The sequence below is a fragment of the Mizuhopecten yessoensis genome, unplaced genomic scaffold (genome assembly GCF_002113885.1).
Source record: "Mizuhopecten yessoensis strain PY_sf001 unplaced genomic scaffold, ASM211388v2 scaffold4525, whole genome shotgun sequence".
Taxonomy (NCBI): domain Eukaryota; kingdom Metazoa; phylum Mollusca; class Bivalvia; order Pectinida; family Pectinidae; genus Mizuhopecten; species Mizuhopecten yessoensis.
Window position 1 is genome coordinate 111,696 of NW_018405590.1, and position 12,922 is coordinate 124,617.

Sequence of the window (12,922 nt, forward strand, 5' to 3'; positions counted from 1 at the left end):
ACAATGTATACTTAACGCTACAACTGCAATTCAATGTATACTAACACTAGGAGCTTTGTACAATGTAAACTAACACACTATTATTATAACACACTGTGTACTAACACTACCAATGTTTAATGCATTTATCGTTATAAACACAGGCTATTATAGAGTGTTATAACACCATACACATGCTATTATAGTGCTATAACACCATACACATGATATTATAGTGTTATAACACCATACACATGATATTATAGTGCTATAACACCATACACATAATATTTTAGAGTGTTATACCACCAAACATAGGCTATTATAGTGATATAACACGTACCATACACATGATATCATAGTGCTAAAACACCATGAACATGTTATATTAGAGTGTTATAACACTGTACACAGGCTATTATAGAGTGTTAAGACACCATACACATGATATTATAGTGTTATAACACCATGTACAGGCTATTATAGAGTGTTATAACACCATACACAGGCTATTATAGTGATATAACACCATACACATGCTATTATAGTGATATAACACCATACACATGATATTATAGAGTGTTATAACACTGTACACAGGCTATTATAGTGCTATAACACGATACACATGATATTATAGTGCTATAACACTATACACATGCTATAAAAGAGTGTTATAACACCGTACACATGCTATTATAGTGTTTTAACACCATACACGTTATTATAGTGCTATAACACGATACACATGATATTATAGTGCTATAACATGATACACATGATATTATAGTGCTTTAACACTATACACATGCTATTATAGTGTTTTAACACCATACACGTTATTATAGTGCTATAACGACATACACAGGCTATTATAGAGTGGTATACCACCGTACACATGACATTATAGTGCTATGACACCATACTATTATAAAATGTTATAACACCATACACATGATATTATAGAGCTATAACACCATACACATGCTATTTAAGAGTGTTGTACCACCGTACACAGGCCATTATAGTGCTGTAACACCATACACATGATATTATAGTGCTATAACACTATACACAGGCTATTATAGTGCTATAACACTATACACAGGCTATTGTAGTGCTATAACACCATACACATGATATTATAGTGCTATAACACGATACACATGATATTATAGTGCTATAACACGATACACATGATATTATAGTGCTATAACACTATATACATGCTATAAAAGAGTGATATAACACCATACACATGCTATTATAGTGTTATAATACCATACACATGTTATTATAGTGTTATAACACTATACACATGCTATTATAGTGCTATAACATGATACACATGATATTATAGTGCTTTAACACTATACACATGCTATAAAAGAGTGTTATAACACCGTACACATGCTATTATAGTGTTATAATACCATACACATGTTATTATAGTGTTATAACACTATACACATGCTATGATAGTGCTATAACATGATACACATGATATTATAGTGCTTTAACACTATACACATGCTATAAAAGAGGGTTATAACACCGTACACATGCTATTATAGTGTTATAATACCATACACATGTTATTATAGTGCTATAACACTATACACATGCTAGTAAAGTGCTATAACACTATACACATGCTATTATAGTGATATAACACCATCCACATGCTATTATAGAGTGTAAAACACCATCCACATGTTATTATAGAGTGTTATAACACCATACACATGTTATTATAGTGCTATAACACTATACACATGCTAGTAAAGTGCTATAACACTATACACATGCTATTATAGTGATATAACACCATATACAGACTATTTTAGAGTGGCAGAGCCTCGGGTTAGACAACCAAAAAGATCACCCCTCGGGTAGGAGATTTCACTGTCACACTATTAAGGTAGGGGAAGATTTATAAGTCATTACATTGGTGGTGTGTATAGTAATGTCATTACACTAGTGGTGTGTATAGTAATGTAATTACACTGTTGGTGGGTATAGTGATGTCATTACACTGTTGGTGGGTATAGTAATGTAATTACACTGGTGGTGTGTATAAGACAACCAAAAAGATCACCCCTCGGGTAGGAGATTTCACTGTCACACTATTAAGGGAGGGGAAGATTTATAAGTCATTACATTGGTGGTGTGTATAGTAATTTCATTACACTAGTGGTGTGTATAGTAATGTAAATACACTGTTGGTGGGTATAGTGATGTCATTACACTGTTGGTGTGTATAGTGATGTCATTATACTGTAGGTGTGTATAGTGATGTCATTATACTGTTGGTGTGTATAGTAATGTCATAACACTGGTGATGTGTATAGTAATGTCATTACACTGTTGGTGTGTATAGTGATGTCATTATACTGTTGGTGTGTATAGGAATATCATTACACTGGTGGTGTGTATAGTAACGTCATTACACTGGTGGTGTGTATAGTAATGTCATTACACTGGTGGTTTCCCAAGGTTAAACATTGCATTACACTGTTGTGTACACAAGGTTAAACATTTTTGTACTTTTAAGTCAACATGATGCCATTTCTGTTTGCTAACAGGTAGCGGAGTGGATAAAAATCCATGTCTGGGCCAGACTGTGACAAATGCCGGCCTCTTCTTCTCGCACCCGTCCCCCAACAAGTTCATCCAGTGCGATGTTTCAGGGAACGCCTTTGTGCTGCCATGCCCCCCACAGCTGGTTTGGAATGAGTTCAGTACCACTTGTGTGTCGCCCTATCTCATATATTCTCCTACTACATCTCCTCTTGTGTGATGGGCTCTGACATGTACATCTCCTCTTGTGTAAAGGGCTCTGACATGTACATCTCCTCTTGTGTAAAGGGCTCTGACATGTCGGTTTTTAATCGAAATTCATATTTCTTTGGTAAATCGTTATAAAGTGTATTTAGAATGCGCTTGCCCTCATCTGACACCGGTTCTTCTTGCAATGGATCTACAATATACAAGAAGACATTTAATAAACTTCAGAAAAAAACAAAATGATATCCATGTCTTGGTTATTTTTGTTTTTGATGTGTTTATTTTTATGAACAATTATAACTTCCCATTTGTCCAATATGATATGATACAAAGAGTATTTCACCTACCAATAAATAACACAAAATACAACATGGGGATCAATATTCCACTTACCAATAATGAATATATAACACAAAATACAACAGGAGGATCACCTACCAATACATAATATTCAGGTATGATGTGGACATCACAAATGAGCATATGTTTGGCAGGAAAAAAATTGAGTTGACCAGGTCAAGTTTTGAGTTATACAGGGGTCAAATATCATATGTGCAATTTCAAGAAAATGACTTCAAAAATCTTCTTTTAAAAGTTCTACAAGGTCTAGAGTATTACTATTTAATACATAACATGATCAGGTATTTAAGCAATCATGGCACAATATTTACATTTGCTCTGTAATGCCAAATTGTAACCACTTCAGACATGCAGGGTAAGAACTTGGAAGCGTCACTATGGAGACTTTTATAATTCATAAAGAATTAAGGTTGTTACTATTACTAGCACATTAGTTGGGTTGGAGATAAAAAGTATGTGATGGCTGTTCATTTATCAAATTGTCTTTTAAATTTTACATGAAAATCACAAAGTATATAAACCACTCGAAGGCCTTTACAACTATGAGTAGTATTTGATACTTGCATTTCTGGAACTGCAGAAGGTGATTTTTGAAATTTACCTCCTTTTTCACCCCAAACCCAGCCCCCTAGGGAGTCAGGGTCACAAAAATTATACCAGCAGACCTTCTCCCCTAACAAGCATTTCTGTCAAATATGAGGTACTCCTTTCAAAACATTGGAAGATATGGCCTATTATGTCTATTTCATATATAAACTATACTAAATTTCACCCCCTCCTCAGGGGCAAACAGGGGCCCCGAGAGACATGAAAATCACAAATTTTATAAACCACTCAAAGGCCTTTACAGCTATGAGTAGTATTTGATTCTAGCATTTCTAGAAAAGAAGATTTTTGAAATTTCCCTAAATTCCCCCCATATTCGGCCCCTAACTCAGCCCCCTAGGGGGGCAGGCTCACACGATTTATACCAGCAGTATTTCTCTCAAATATGAACAAATTATTTTCAAAACAATGGAAGATATGGCCCGTCATGTCTATTTCCTAAATAAACTATACTAAATTTTACCCCCTCCTCATGATCAGGGGCAAACGGGGGCCCTGGGAGACATGAAAATCACAAATTGTATAAACCACCCAAATGCCTTTACAGCTATGGGTAGTATTTGATCCTAGCATTTTTATAACTAAAGAAGAAGATTTTAAAAATTTTCCCAAATCCCCCCTCCCTTGAAAAAGCCCCTACCTCAGCCCCTTAGGGGGTCAGGCTCATAATTTTTTTACCTGCAGACCCCCTCCCCCTAAAAAGTATTTCTCTCAAATATGAACAAATTATTTGCAAAACAATGGAAGATATGGCCTGTCGGGTCTATTTCCTTTATAAACTATACTATATTTCACCCCCTCCTCAGGGGCAAACGGGGGCCCTGGGAGACATTCAAATCATAAATTTTATAAACCACCCAAATGCCATTACAGCTATGGGTAGTATTTCATCCCAGTTTGCTTCTGGCCAAATATCATCACCCTAGGCCTTTCGGTTATTAAGAAGAAGTCGTTAAAAGTAAAATATTGACACCGGACGGACGCCGGACGCCGCTCCACGGCATAAGCTCACTTGGCACTTTGTGAGCTTTTCGGCCTCTAACTCAGCCCCCTAGGGGAGCAGGCTCACATGATTTATACCAGCAGACCCTCCTCCCCTAATAAGTATTTCTCTCAAATATGAACAAATTATTTTTAAAACAATGGAAGATATGGCCCGTCATGTCTAATTCCTATATTAACTATACTAAATTTCACCCCCTCCTCAGTGGCAAACGGGGGCCCTGAGAGACAAGAAAATCACAAATTTTACAAGAGGCCTAATGGGCCTGCATCGCTCACCTGGTATAAATCTCACACTTGTAACATTACAAGTGATCTAAAATAAAGCTACAGGCATAATATCAGTATTTATGATTAAAATTCATTCAAAAGAACCTGTATTTTTTTTAAAAAAACATTTCACCACTGTGATTGAAAGTCGAATAAAGTCATTATGTTGAACAAATTTTATAGCCTTTCATCTCAGGATGCAACTTGCAAAATATCAACATCCTGGGACCAATGGTTATTCAGAAGAGGTTGTTTAAAGATTTTAAATAAATTTGACCCCTGTGACCTTAAATATAAGTCAAAGTCATTCACTTTAACAAACATAGTAGTCCTTGATCCCAGCTTGTTATTGACTAAATATCAACATCCTGATCATTTTAGTTATTCAGAACAAGTTTTTTTTAAATATTTTGAACATATTTGCTCCTTGTGACCTTGAATATGATGCAAGGTCATACATTTAAACAAACTTGGTAGCCCTTGATCCTAGTATGCTTCTGACTAAATATCATCACCCTGGGCATTTTGGTTATTGAGAACAAGTTTTTTAAATACTTTGAACATATTTGACCCCTGTGACCTTGAATATGGGTGGAGGTCATGCATTTGAACAAACTTTGTAGCCCTTAATCTCAGCATGCTACTGGCCAAATATCACTACCCTGGGCATTTTGGTTATTGAGAACAAGTTGTTTAAAGGTTTTTTAAGACAATCGACCTCTGTGAACTTTCATATAATTGAAGGTCATTCATTTGAACAAACTTTGTAGCCCTTAATCTCAGCATGCTACTGGCCAAGTATCATTACCCTGGGCATTTTGGTTATTGAGAACAAGTTGTTTAAAGGTTTTTTAAGACAATTGACCTCTGTGAACTTTAATATAATTGAAGGTCATTCATTTGAACAAACTTGGTAGCCCTTCACCAAAGCATGCTACTGGACAAATATCATCACACTGGCATTTTGGTTATTCAGAAGAAGTTATTTAAAGTTTTTTTAACATATTTGACCCCTGTGACCTTGAATATGGATGGAGGTCATTCATTTGAGCAAACTTGGTAGCCTTTGATCCTAGTATGCTTCTGACTAAATATCATCACCCTGGGCATTTTGTTTATTGAGAACAAGTTTTTTAAATACTTTGAACATATTTGCTCCTTGTGACCTTGAATATGGGTGAAGGTCATTCATTTAAACAAACTTTGTAGCCCTTGATCCTAGCACGCTACTGGCCAAATATCATCACACTGGCATTTTGGTTATTCCGAAGAAGTTATTTAAAGTTTTTCTAACATATTTGACCCCTGTGACCTTGAATTTGGGGGAAGGAAATTAATTTGAACAAACTTGTTAGCCCTCATTCTCAGCATCCTCCTGGCCAAATATCATCACACTGGCATTTTGGTTATTCAGAAGAAGTTATTTAAAGTTTTTCTAACATATTTGACCCCTGTGACCTTGAATATGGATGGAGGTCATTCATTTGAGCAAACTTGGTAGCCCTTCACCAAAGCATGCTACTGGACAAATATCATCACACCGGGCATTTTGGTTATTCAGAAGAAGTTGTTTAAAGGTTTTTTAAGACAATCGACCTCTGTGAACTTTAATATAATTGAAGGTCATTCATTTAAACAAACTTTGTAGCCCTTTCATCTCAGCATGATACTGGCCAAATATCATTACCCTGGGCATTTTGGTTATTGAGGCATACACACATAGGGAGATATATTAGCCAGGTGGCATAGGACTAGTAGTTAGCGCCTGATAAGGCAGCTCCTGTGAATTCCACAAAATTGTATTGATGAATGAATATGCTAATTGTATCGATTGTAAAAATTGTATATCGATGTTCTGTAAAGTGCTTTAAACTGGCTTATTCTAGCTAGATAGGGCTCTATATCAAATGTTGTACATTATTATTATCATTATAATTCAGAAAAACTTGTTTAAAGTTTGTTTTTACATATTTGACCCCTGTGAACTTGAATATGGGTGAAGGTCATTTATTTGAACAAACTTGGTATGCCTTTATCCCAGTTTGCTACTGGCCAAACATCAGCACCCTAGGCTCCTTAGGGCCAGGTGAGCTAAAAAAAGCTTTTGAAACATATTTTGTTTTTTGTTTGCTGAAAGATACTCACCGCAATATCCTTTTAAAAGTGATTTTATACTGTTCACGCCATGTCGATGACTGAGAATACTCTGAAATGCTGCTTCGTATAAACCGTCATTTGCTTTCAAACTTAGCATAACTGTTACCACTTCCTCTATAGGGATTACCCGGCGGCTGTTGATGTGCCTGAAACAAACAAATATAATCACACTACTTATTAATACCAGTAACTTGATCGGAAAAAGTGAAAATTTGATCAGATTCTGATCGGATTCTTTAAGATTCAGTAAGAATCTGATCAGACATGGATTCTGATAAGAAATTCCTATCGGTTTAAATGAGTTAAATCCTGTGGATTCCAGTCGGATTTGTTTATCAATTGTTAACAATGTCTGGTTAATACACAGATTTCTCAACTTTGTCTTTTCTTCAAATTCAGATTAACACCAATTTTCCTACTTAGTCTTATTATATATAAATTTTTGGAGTTTCATACTTGGAATATTTTGAGATGAAACTTCAGTTTTTATACTATCGATATTCAGGATACATATTAAATGCATGTGATTACCAGCCAGTGTTAAAAAAATTATCATTAATGTTGAAAATGCAAATAATGCATTTATAACATGTTGCAAATTTATAATTTCAAGGTTAATGCAACTTTGTTCATCTTAACACAATGTACTTATATACAATATATGCTGTAAAGAAGAAAACCCTGTTGATTTCTCCTAGTTTCTATAGCTGTGAAGTATTCCATTGATTTTCTTTTCTGAGAAATAGCAATAACAAACCTTCACTTCCAAAAACCATGATGGCTACCTATTGGCACAACTAAAGACCTAAGAGAACCTAATATATCAAAATTGAGAAAGATCCCTCCAGTATTTTCTGAGAAATAGCAATAACAAACCTTCACTGTCAAAATCCCAGATGGCCAACTGTTGGCCATTATGTTTATCCGATCAGTCTCAAAAGGAAACATGCACAACCAGTGACCGAGGGAAGCATGCATATCAAATCTGAGATCTTTGAATCCCTCCAATATTTCCTGAGAATTGGTAACAGGCTAAGGAAAATTTAAGTGGTTCCAGATTTAAGGACCTCCAACCCATCATAATACATATGTTGTTCTGGTCTTATATTTGGTGTCCTCATTATGGTACTGCGTATCAGGTATTTCAATGCTGTGGTGTCAATGATGGTAACACCAGGTAAATATTTGTATACTAGCATGTCTATAGTGACCATGGGGAACTTCAGATGAAAGGAGGAGTGCCAATTTGGGCCTTCTGGTGGCTATCACCGATAAGTTTTATTTTTTGTATATATACATACCTTGGGGTTATACCATCGTGATATGACATGAAATTAAGGTCAGCTTGGAGACCATTCCAAGATATGACGGGGGAAAGTGGGGGACCAAAATCACAAATGAACGCTTTTTTTTACAAAACTATAGGTAATATATTTTTAAGGTTCTTCGTCATTTTGGTATATTGCGTAACACTAAAGCAGCAAATATTAAAAATGTCCAAAAAAAGAAGCACATCGTTGACGAGAAAGTCCCTGTGACCTTGTTATATATTGGCTCAAATATGTCAACAATTCTGTATTTTTTGTGCCTAAATACATACTACAACCGTACAATAATCTTACAAAAATGTATTGATAAGTATCTTGGTATGTGTGTAACACTGTACAGTACTGTACTATCTAGGTATATATATGTGTGACACTTTACAGTACTGTACTATAAATCTAGGTATATATATGTGTGACACTTTACAGTACTGTACTATATATCTAGGTATATATATGTGTGACACTTTACATTACTATATATCTAGGTATATATATGTGTGACATTTTACAGTACCGTACTATATATCTAGGTATATATATGTGTGACACTTTACAGTACTGTACTATATATCTAGGTATATGTGTGACACTTTACAGTACTGTACTATCTAGGTATATATATGTGTGACACTTTACAGTACTGTACTATATATCTAGGTATATATATGTGTCATTTTACAGTACTGTACTATATATCTAGGTATATGTGTGACATTTTACAGTACTGTACTATATATCTAGGTATATGTGTGACACTTTACAGTACTGAACTATATATCTAGGTATATATATGTGTGACACTTTACAGTACTGTACTATCTAGGTATATATATATGTGTGACACTTTACAATACTGTACTATCTAGGTACATGTGTGACACTTTACAGTACTGTACTATATATCTAGGTATATATATGTGTGACACTTTACAGTACTGTACTATATATCTATGTATATGTGTGACACTTTACAGTACGGTACTATATATCTAGGTATATATATGTGTGACACTTTATAGTACTGTGCTATATATCTAGGTATATATATGGGTGACACTTTATAGTACTGTACTATATATCTAGGTATTTGTGTGACACTTTACAGTACTGTACTATATATCTAGGTATATGTGTGTGATTTTACCTAAAATATTTCTTCAGTGGGATTTCCTGTACACGGATATTGTCCTTCATCGCCCTCGCCAAACTTATATCCTGGTTTTCATTCATAGACAGACCACCAATTATATAGGTGTATCGGGAATCGTATTGCACTCTGCTGCCTCTGGCACTAGGAGATAAGTAGACCAGCTCTTTTCGAGGAAATAGATCCAGGTAACTCTTCTCTGTAATGTCAGTGAAATGTTTAGACATGTCCCGATATTTAACAGTCAATGCCATTTTAGGTAGATTTGAATTGCATAACACCATGTGGAATGGTTCTCGTGCCGTGGCATTACTGGTCAAGCCATTATATACAGAGTTCAACACATTGTTTTGCTCTTTCTGTTTCATTTTATGCACATCTTTTAAATCTATAACCAAATTAATGCCATGGAATTGTGATCTAAGCTGTCTATGTTTCTCAGCAAGACTAACCTCCGTTTTCCCACATCTGACGACATAGTGGTTAGATTTCCTTTCCATTTTGTTGTCATGTACAGGACTTTGAATGCTCTTGCTTGCAGTCTTTTTGGCTTCCTTGACATGTTTTTTCCGTTGGTCTACATAAAACTTTTTCATGAGAGTATGTCTACCACTATGGCTCCGAGTATGGTACAGCTGCTCCCACATGTCCTCCGTAATCCAATCAGCAATCTGGAAAAACCCGAGAATATTTGTCAGTGCACTGTGTGTTTTGAGGTATCAATATATACATATATATATATATATTCTTTAAAAAAGCCCAAGTGGCTGTGTAGTAATATTGATTCATTAATATCACAATTATTATGTTGTAAGAATTATTCACAAATTTCTCTGCCGGAAAAAGTCACTGGTGTCGACACCCTCAGCTTATCATGCATATGACAGACATTTGAAAATTAATAAATTCCAAGTTTGTCGCATAAAATTATTGGTAACAGCATGTTGAGGAATTATTCAAACTTTGCCTTGTCAACAAACAGATTGAGCGGGTGCCAGATTCGGTGGGGCTTATAATGACTCGTATTTGAAAACTTGATTTCATATCGTTTATTGTCTTTTCAACAGCTATGGTCATTTAAGGAAGCCTCTCTCTGATTAGTCAGTATGATGTAGGGGGGCGCATCAAGGGAAGCCACTGACAAAGTTCAACAAGGTCTTTATACCGATTTACTACAATCTCAAGTTCCAACCAAATTTCATGTTCTAAAATTGCCAGACGTATATATCCCCTAATTAGAAAAGCTTGTATTGAAAGGGACAGTGTGTATTACAGCAGTCATAAGAAAGAAATTGTATACTGTGGGGGATTGTGTGCACCTGTATATTAAGCAGTCATTACAATGGATTGTATACTGTGGGGGATTGTGTGCACCTGGATAATAAGAAGTCGGTACAAAGGATAGTATACTGTGGGGGATTTAGTGCACCTGGATAATAAGCAGTCATTACAATAGATTGTATACTGTGGGGGATTGTCTGCACCTGTATATTAAGCAGTCATTACATTGGATTGTATACTGTGGGGGATTGTGTGCACCTGGATAATAAGAAGTCGTTACAAAGGATAGTATACTGTGGGGGATTGTTTGCAGTTAGATATTAAAGCTGATACTGCATGTTAGGAACCAAAGTGATTGTAACTGGAAAAAGAACAAAGTGCCCCTGGCACTGGAGGATTGGCGGCATGAGTGTGTGTGTTTTTCCTACAGATTTTATCTCTATACATTCATGTGGAATGAAATGTAACAAGAGGCCCAGAGGGCCTGTATCGCTCACCTGAATATGTTTAAAATAATTGGTATGAAGTAGGTGCTGTAAGAACATATGTAATTTCAGAAAGATCCATCCAGTACTTGAGATATAGCGAGAACAAACTTCAAACAGAGCCCCACCCCTATATGCAACTTAGGGGGGTCATACCCACCAATTATACAAAATTGAGTCCCCTTGACCCAAGGATGGCGGCGGTCCCTGCAACTTATTTAATGGCAGAAGTTTTTGAAACATACCAATCGGACGAATCAAACACAAAAGCAAATCACCCCACTATTCTAGTGAGTACACAGCCTGAACAAACTTTTGAAGTCAGGAGCGGCTTTTCCGTAGCAGAAGTTATATTAACTTTGGAGTTACCCATCCTACTTTTGAGTGCCACGCGAGTGACGATTCAGGATTGGTGACATCGCAATGTGTGTTTGCTTGAATTTATTTTAATTTTGTGAAAATACTGAAAGCCTTGTTTAGAACAATATCTTCTAGGGTTAATTTATACGTACCGTGAGTGTGGCTCACGAGACTCCTGCCAGATATACACTAATGGGTATCGACTCGGCTGTGACAGCTATACCCAGGGGAAAAAAAGGTACATTTGAGGTACACTTTTTGGGGTACCTAAGGCATGCCTTAGGTATATCTAAGGCATGCCTTAGGTACATTTTTGGTAAGGAAGAAAAAGAGGACAGAATAGGAGGGGTTAAACCTGTTCAATATAGGTACATTTTAGGCACATTTTGGGCACATTTAAGGCATTTGATATATTTTAATATCAGGAAAAACATTTATTTACCTGCTAAATGGATCTACGTGTAGCTATATAATTCAAAATATATAGGATAATAAATAAATGAAGTCAAAGGTTAATTCTTGTTTTTAATGTTATGTTCTTTTTTGCAGCAAAGCAGCGGATGAAGCAACCTCAAAGGCCATCAATGCCAAAAGAACTTTTTGTTGTAATAAATAATTACTGTTATTAAATAATATTGTATTCTGTATCAAGTATCACTGGCAAATCTGTCTTCGGCACCTAGTTTTAATATCTTCTACAATGTGGTTTCATTGGTGATGTCTGCATTACCTTTTTGTTTTGGTGTTCAATTTCAGGTATAATAAAAATTAAAAAACAAAAAAACAAAAAAACACAAAAAAAACTACCCCCCCCCCTCATTTTTTTCAGCATGTAACAGGTAACAAACATATTTCTCTGTCAGGCCTTAGGCCAAACAAATATATATGTCTGTTTAAGGTTCCTGGTCGACCCTAGCTTTTTACCCCCCAAATCAAAACTTTTTGATGAAAAAAAAAATGAAAAAAATGAAAAAATAATAATAATAATAAACAAGAGGCCCATGGCCTTAACGGTCACCTGATATAATTATACAGAGAGTTGATTTTGTTTTTAACATGAACAGAAATATTATTCAAAGTGACAAAAAACAATAAAACCACCTTACTCAATATCTAGCATACAGATTTCAGACTAAAAAGGATTTGAAACTAGCACCTAC

The 12,922-nt window shown here is 35.5% G+C and overlaps 1 protein-coding gene across 2 annotated transcripts in view; it reads right to left on the minus strand.

The window, feature by feature from the left end:
* Positions 1–2,153: 2,153 nt before the first annotated feature.
* LOC110449201 (mitochondrial ribonuclease P protein 1-like) overlaps positions 2,154–12,922 on the minus strand; it is a 20,456-nt gene continuing 9,687 nt past the window's right edge. For both annotated transcript variants that reach the window (XM_021495905.1, XM_021495904.1), the window contains exons 3-5: positions 9,634–10,307; positions 7,150–7,307; positions 2,154–2,959 (exon numbers count right to left, since the gene is read on the minus strand). In XM_021495905.1, coding sequence (XP_021351580.1) covers positions 2,760–2,959; positions 7,150–7,307; positions 9,634–10,307 — 1,032 coding nt within the window. In that variant the 3' untranslated portion in view covers positions 2,154–2,759. The remainder of the gene's footprint in view (positions 2,960–7,149; positions 7,308–9,633; positions 10,308–12,922) is intronic.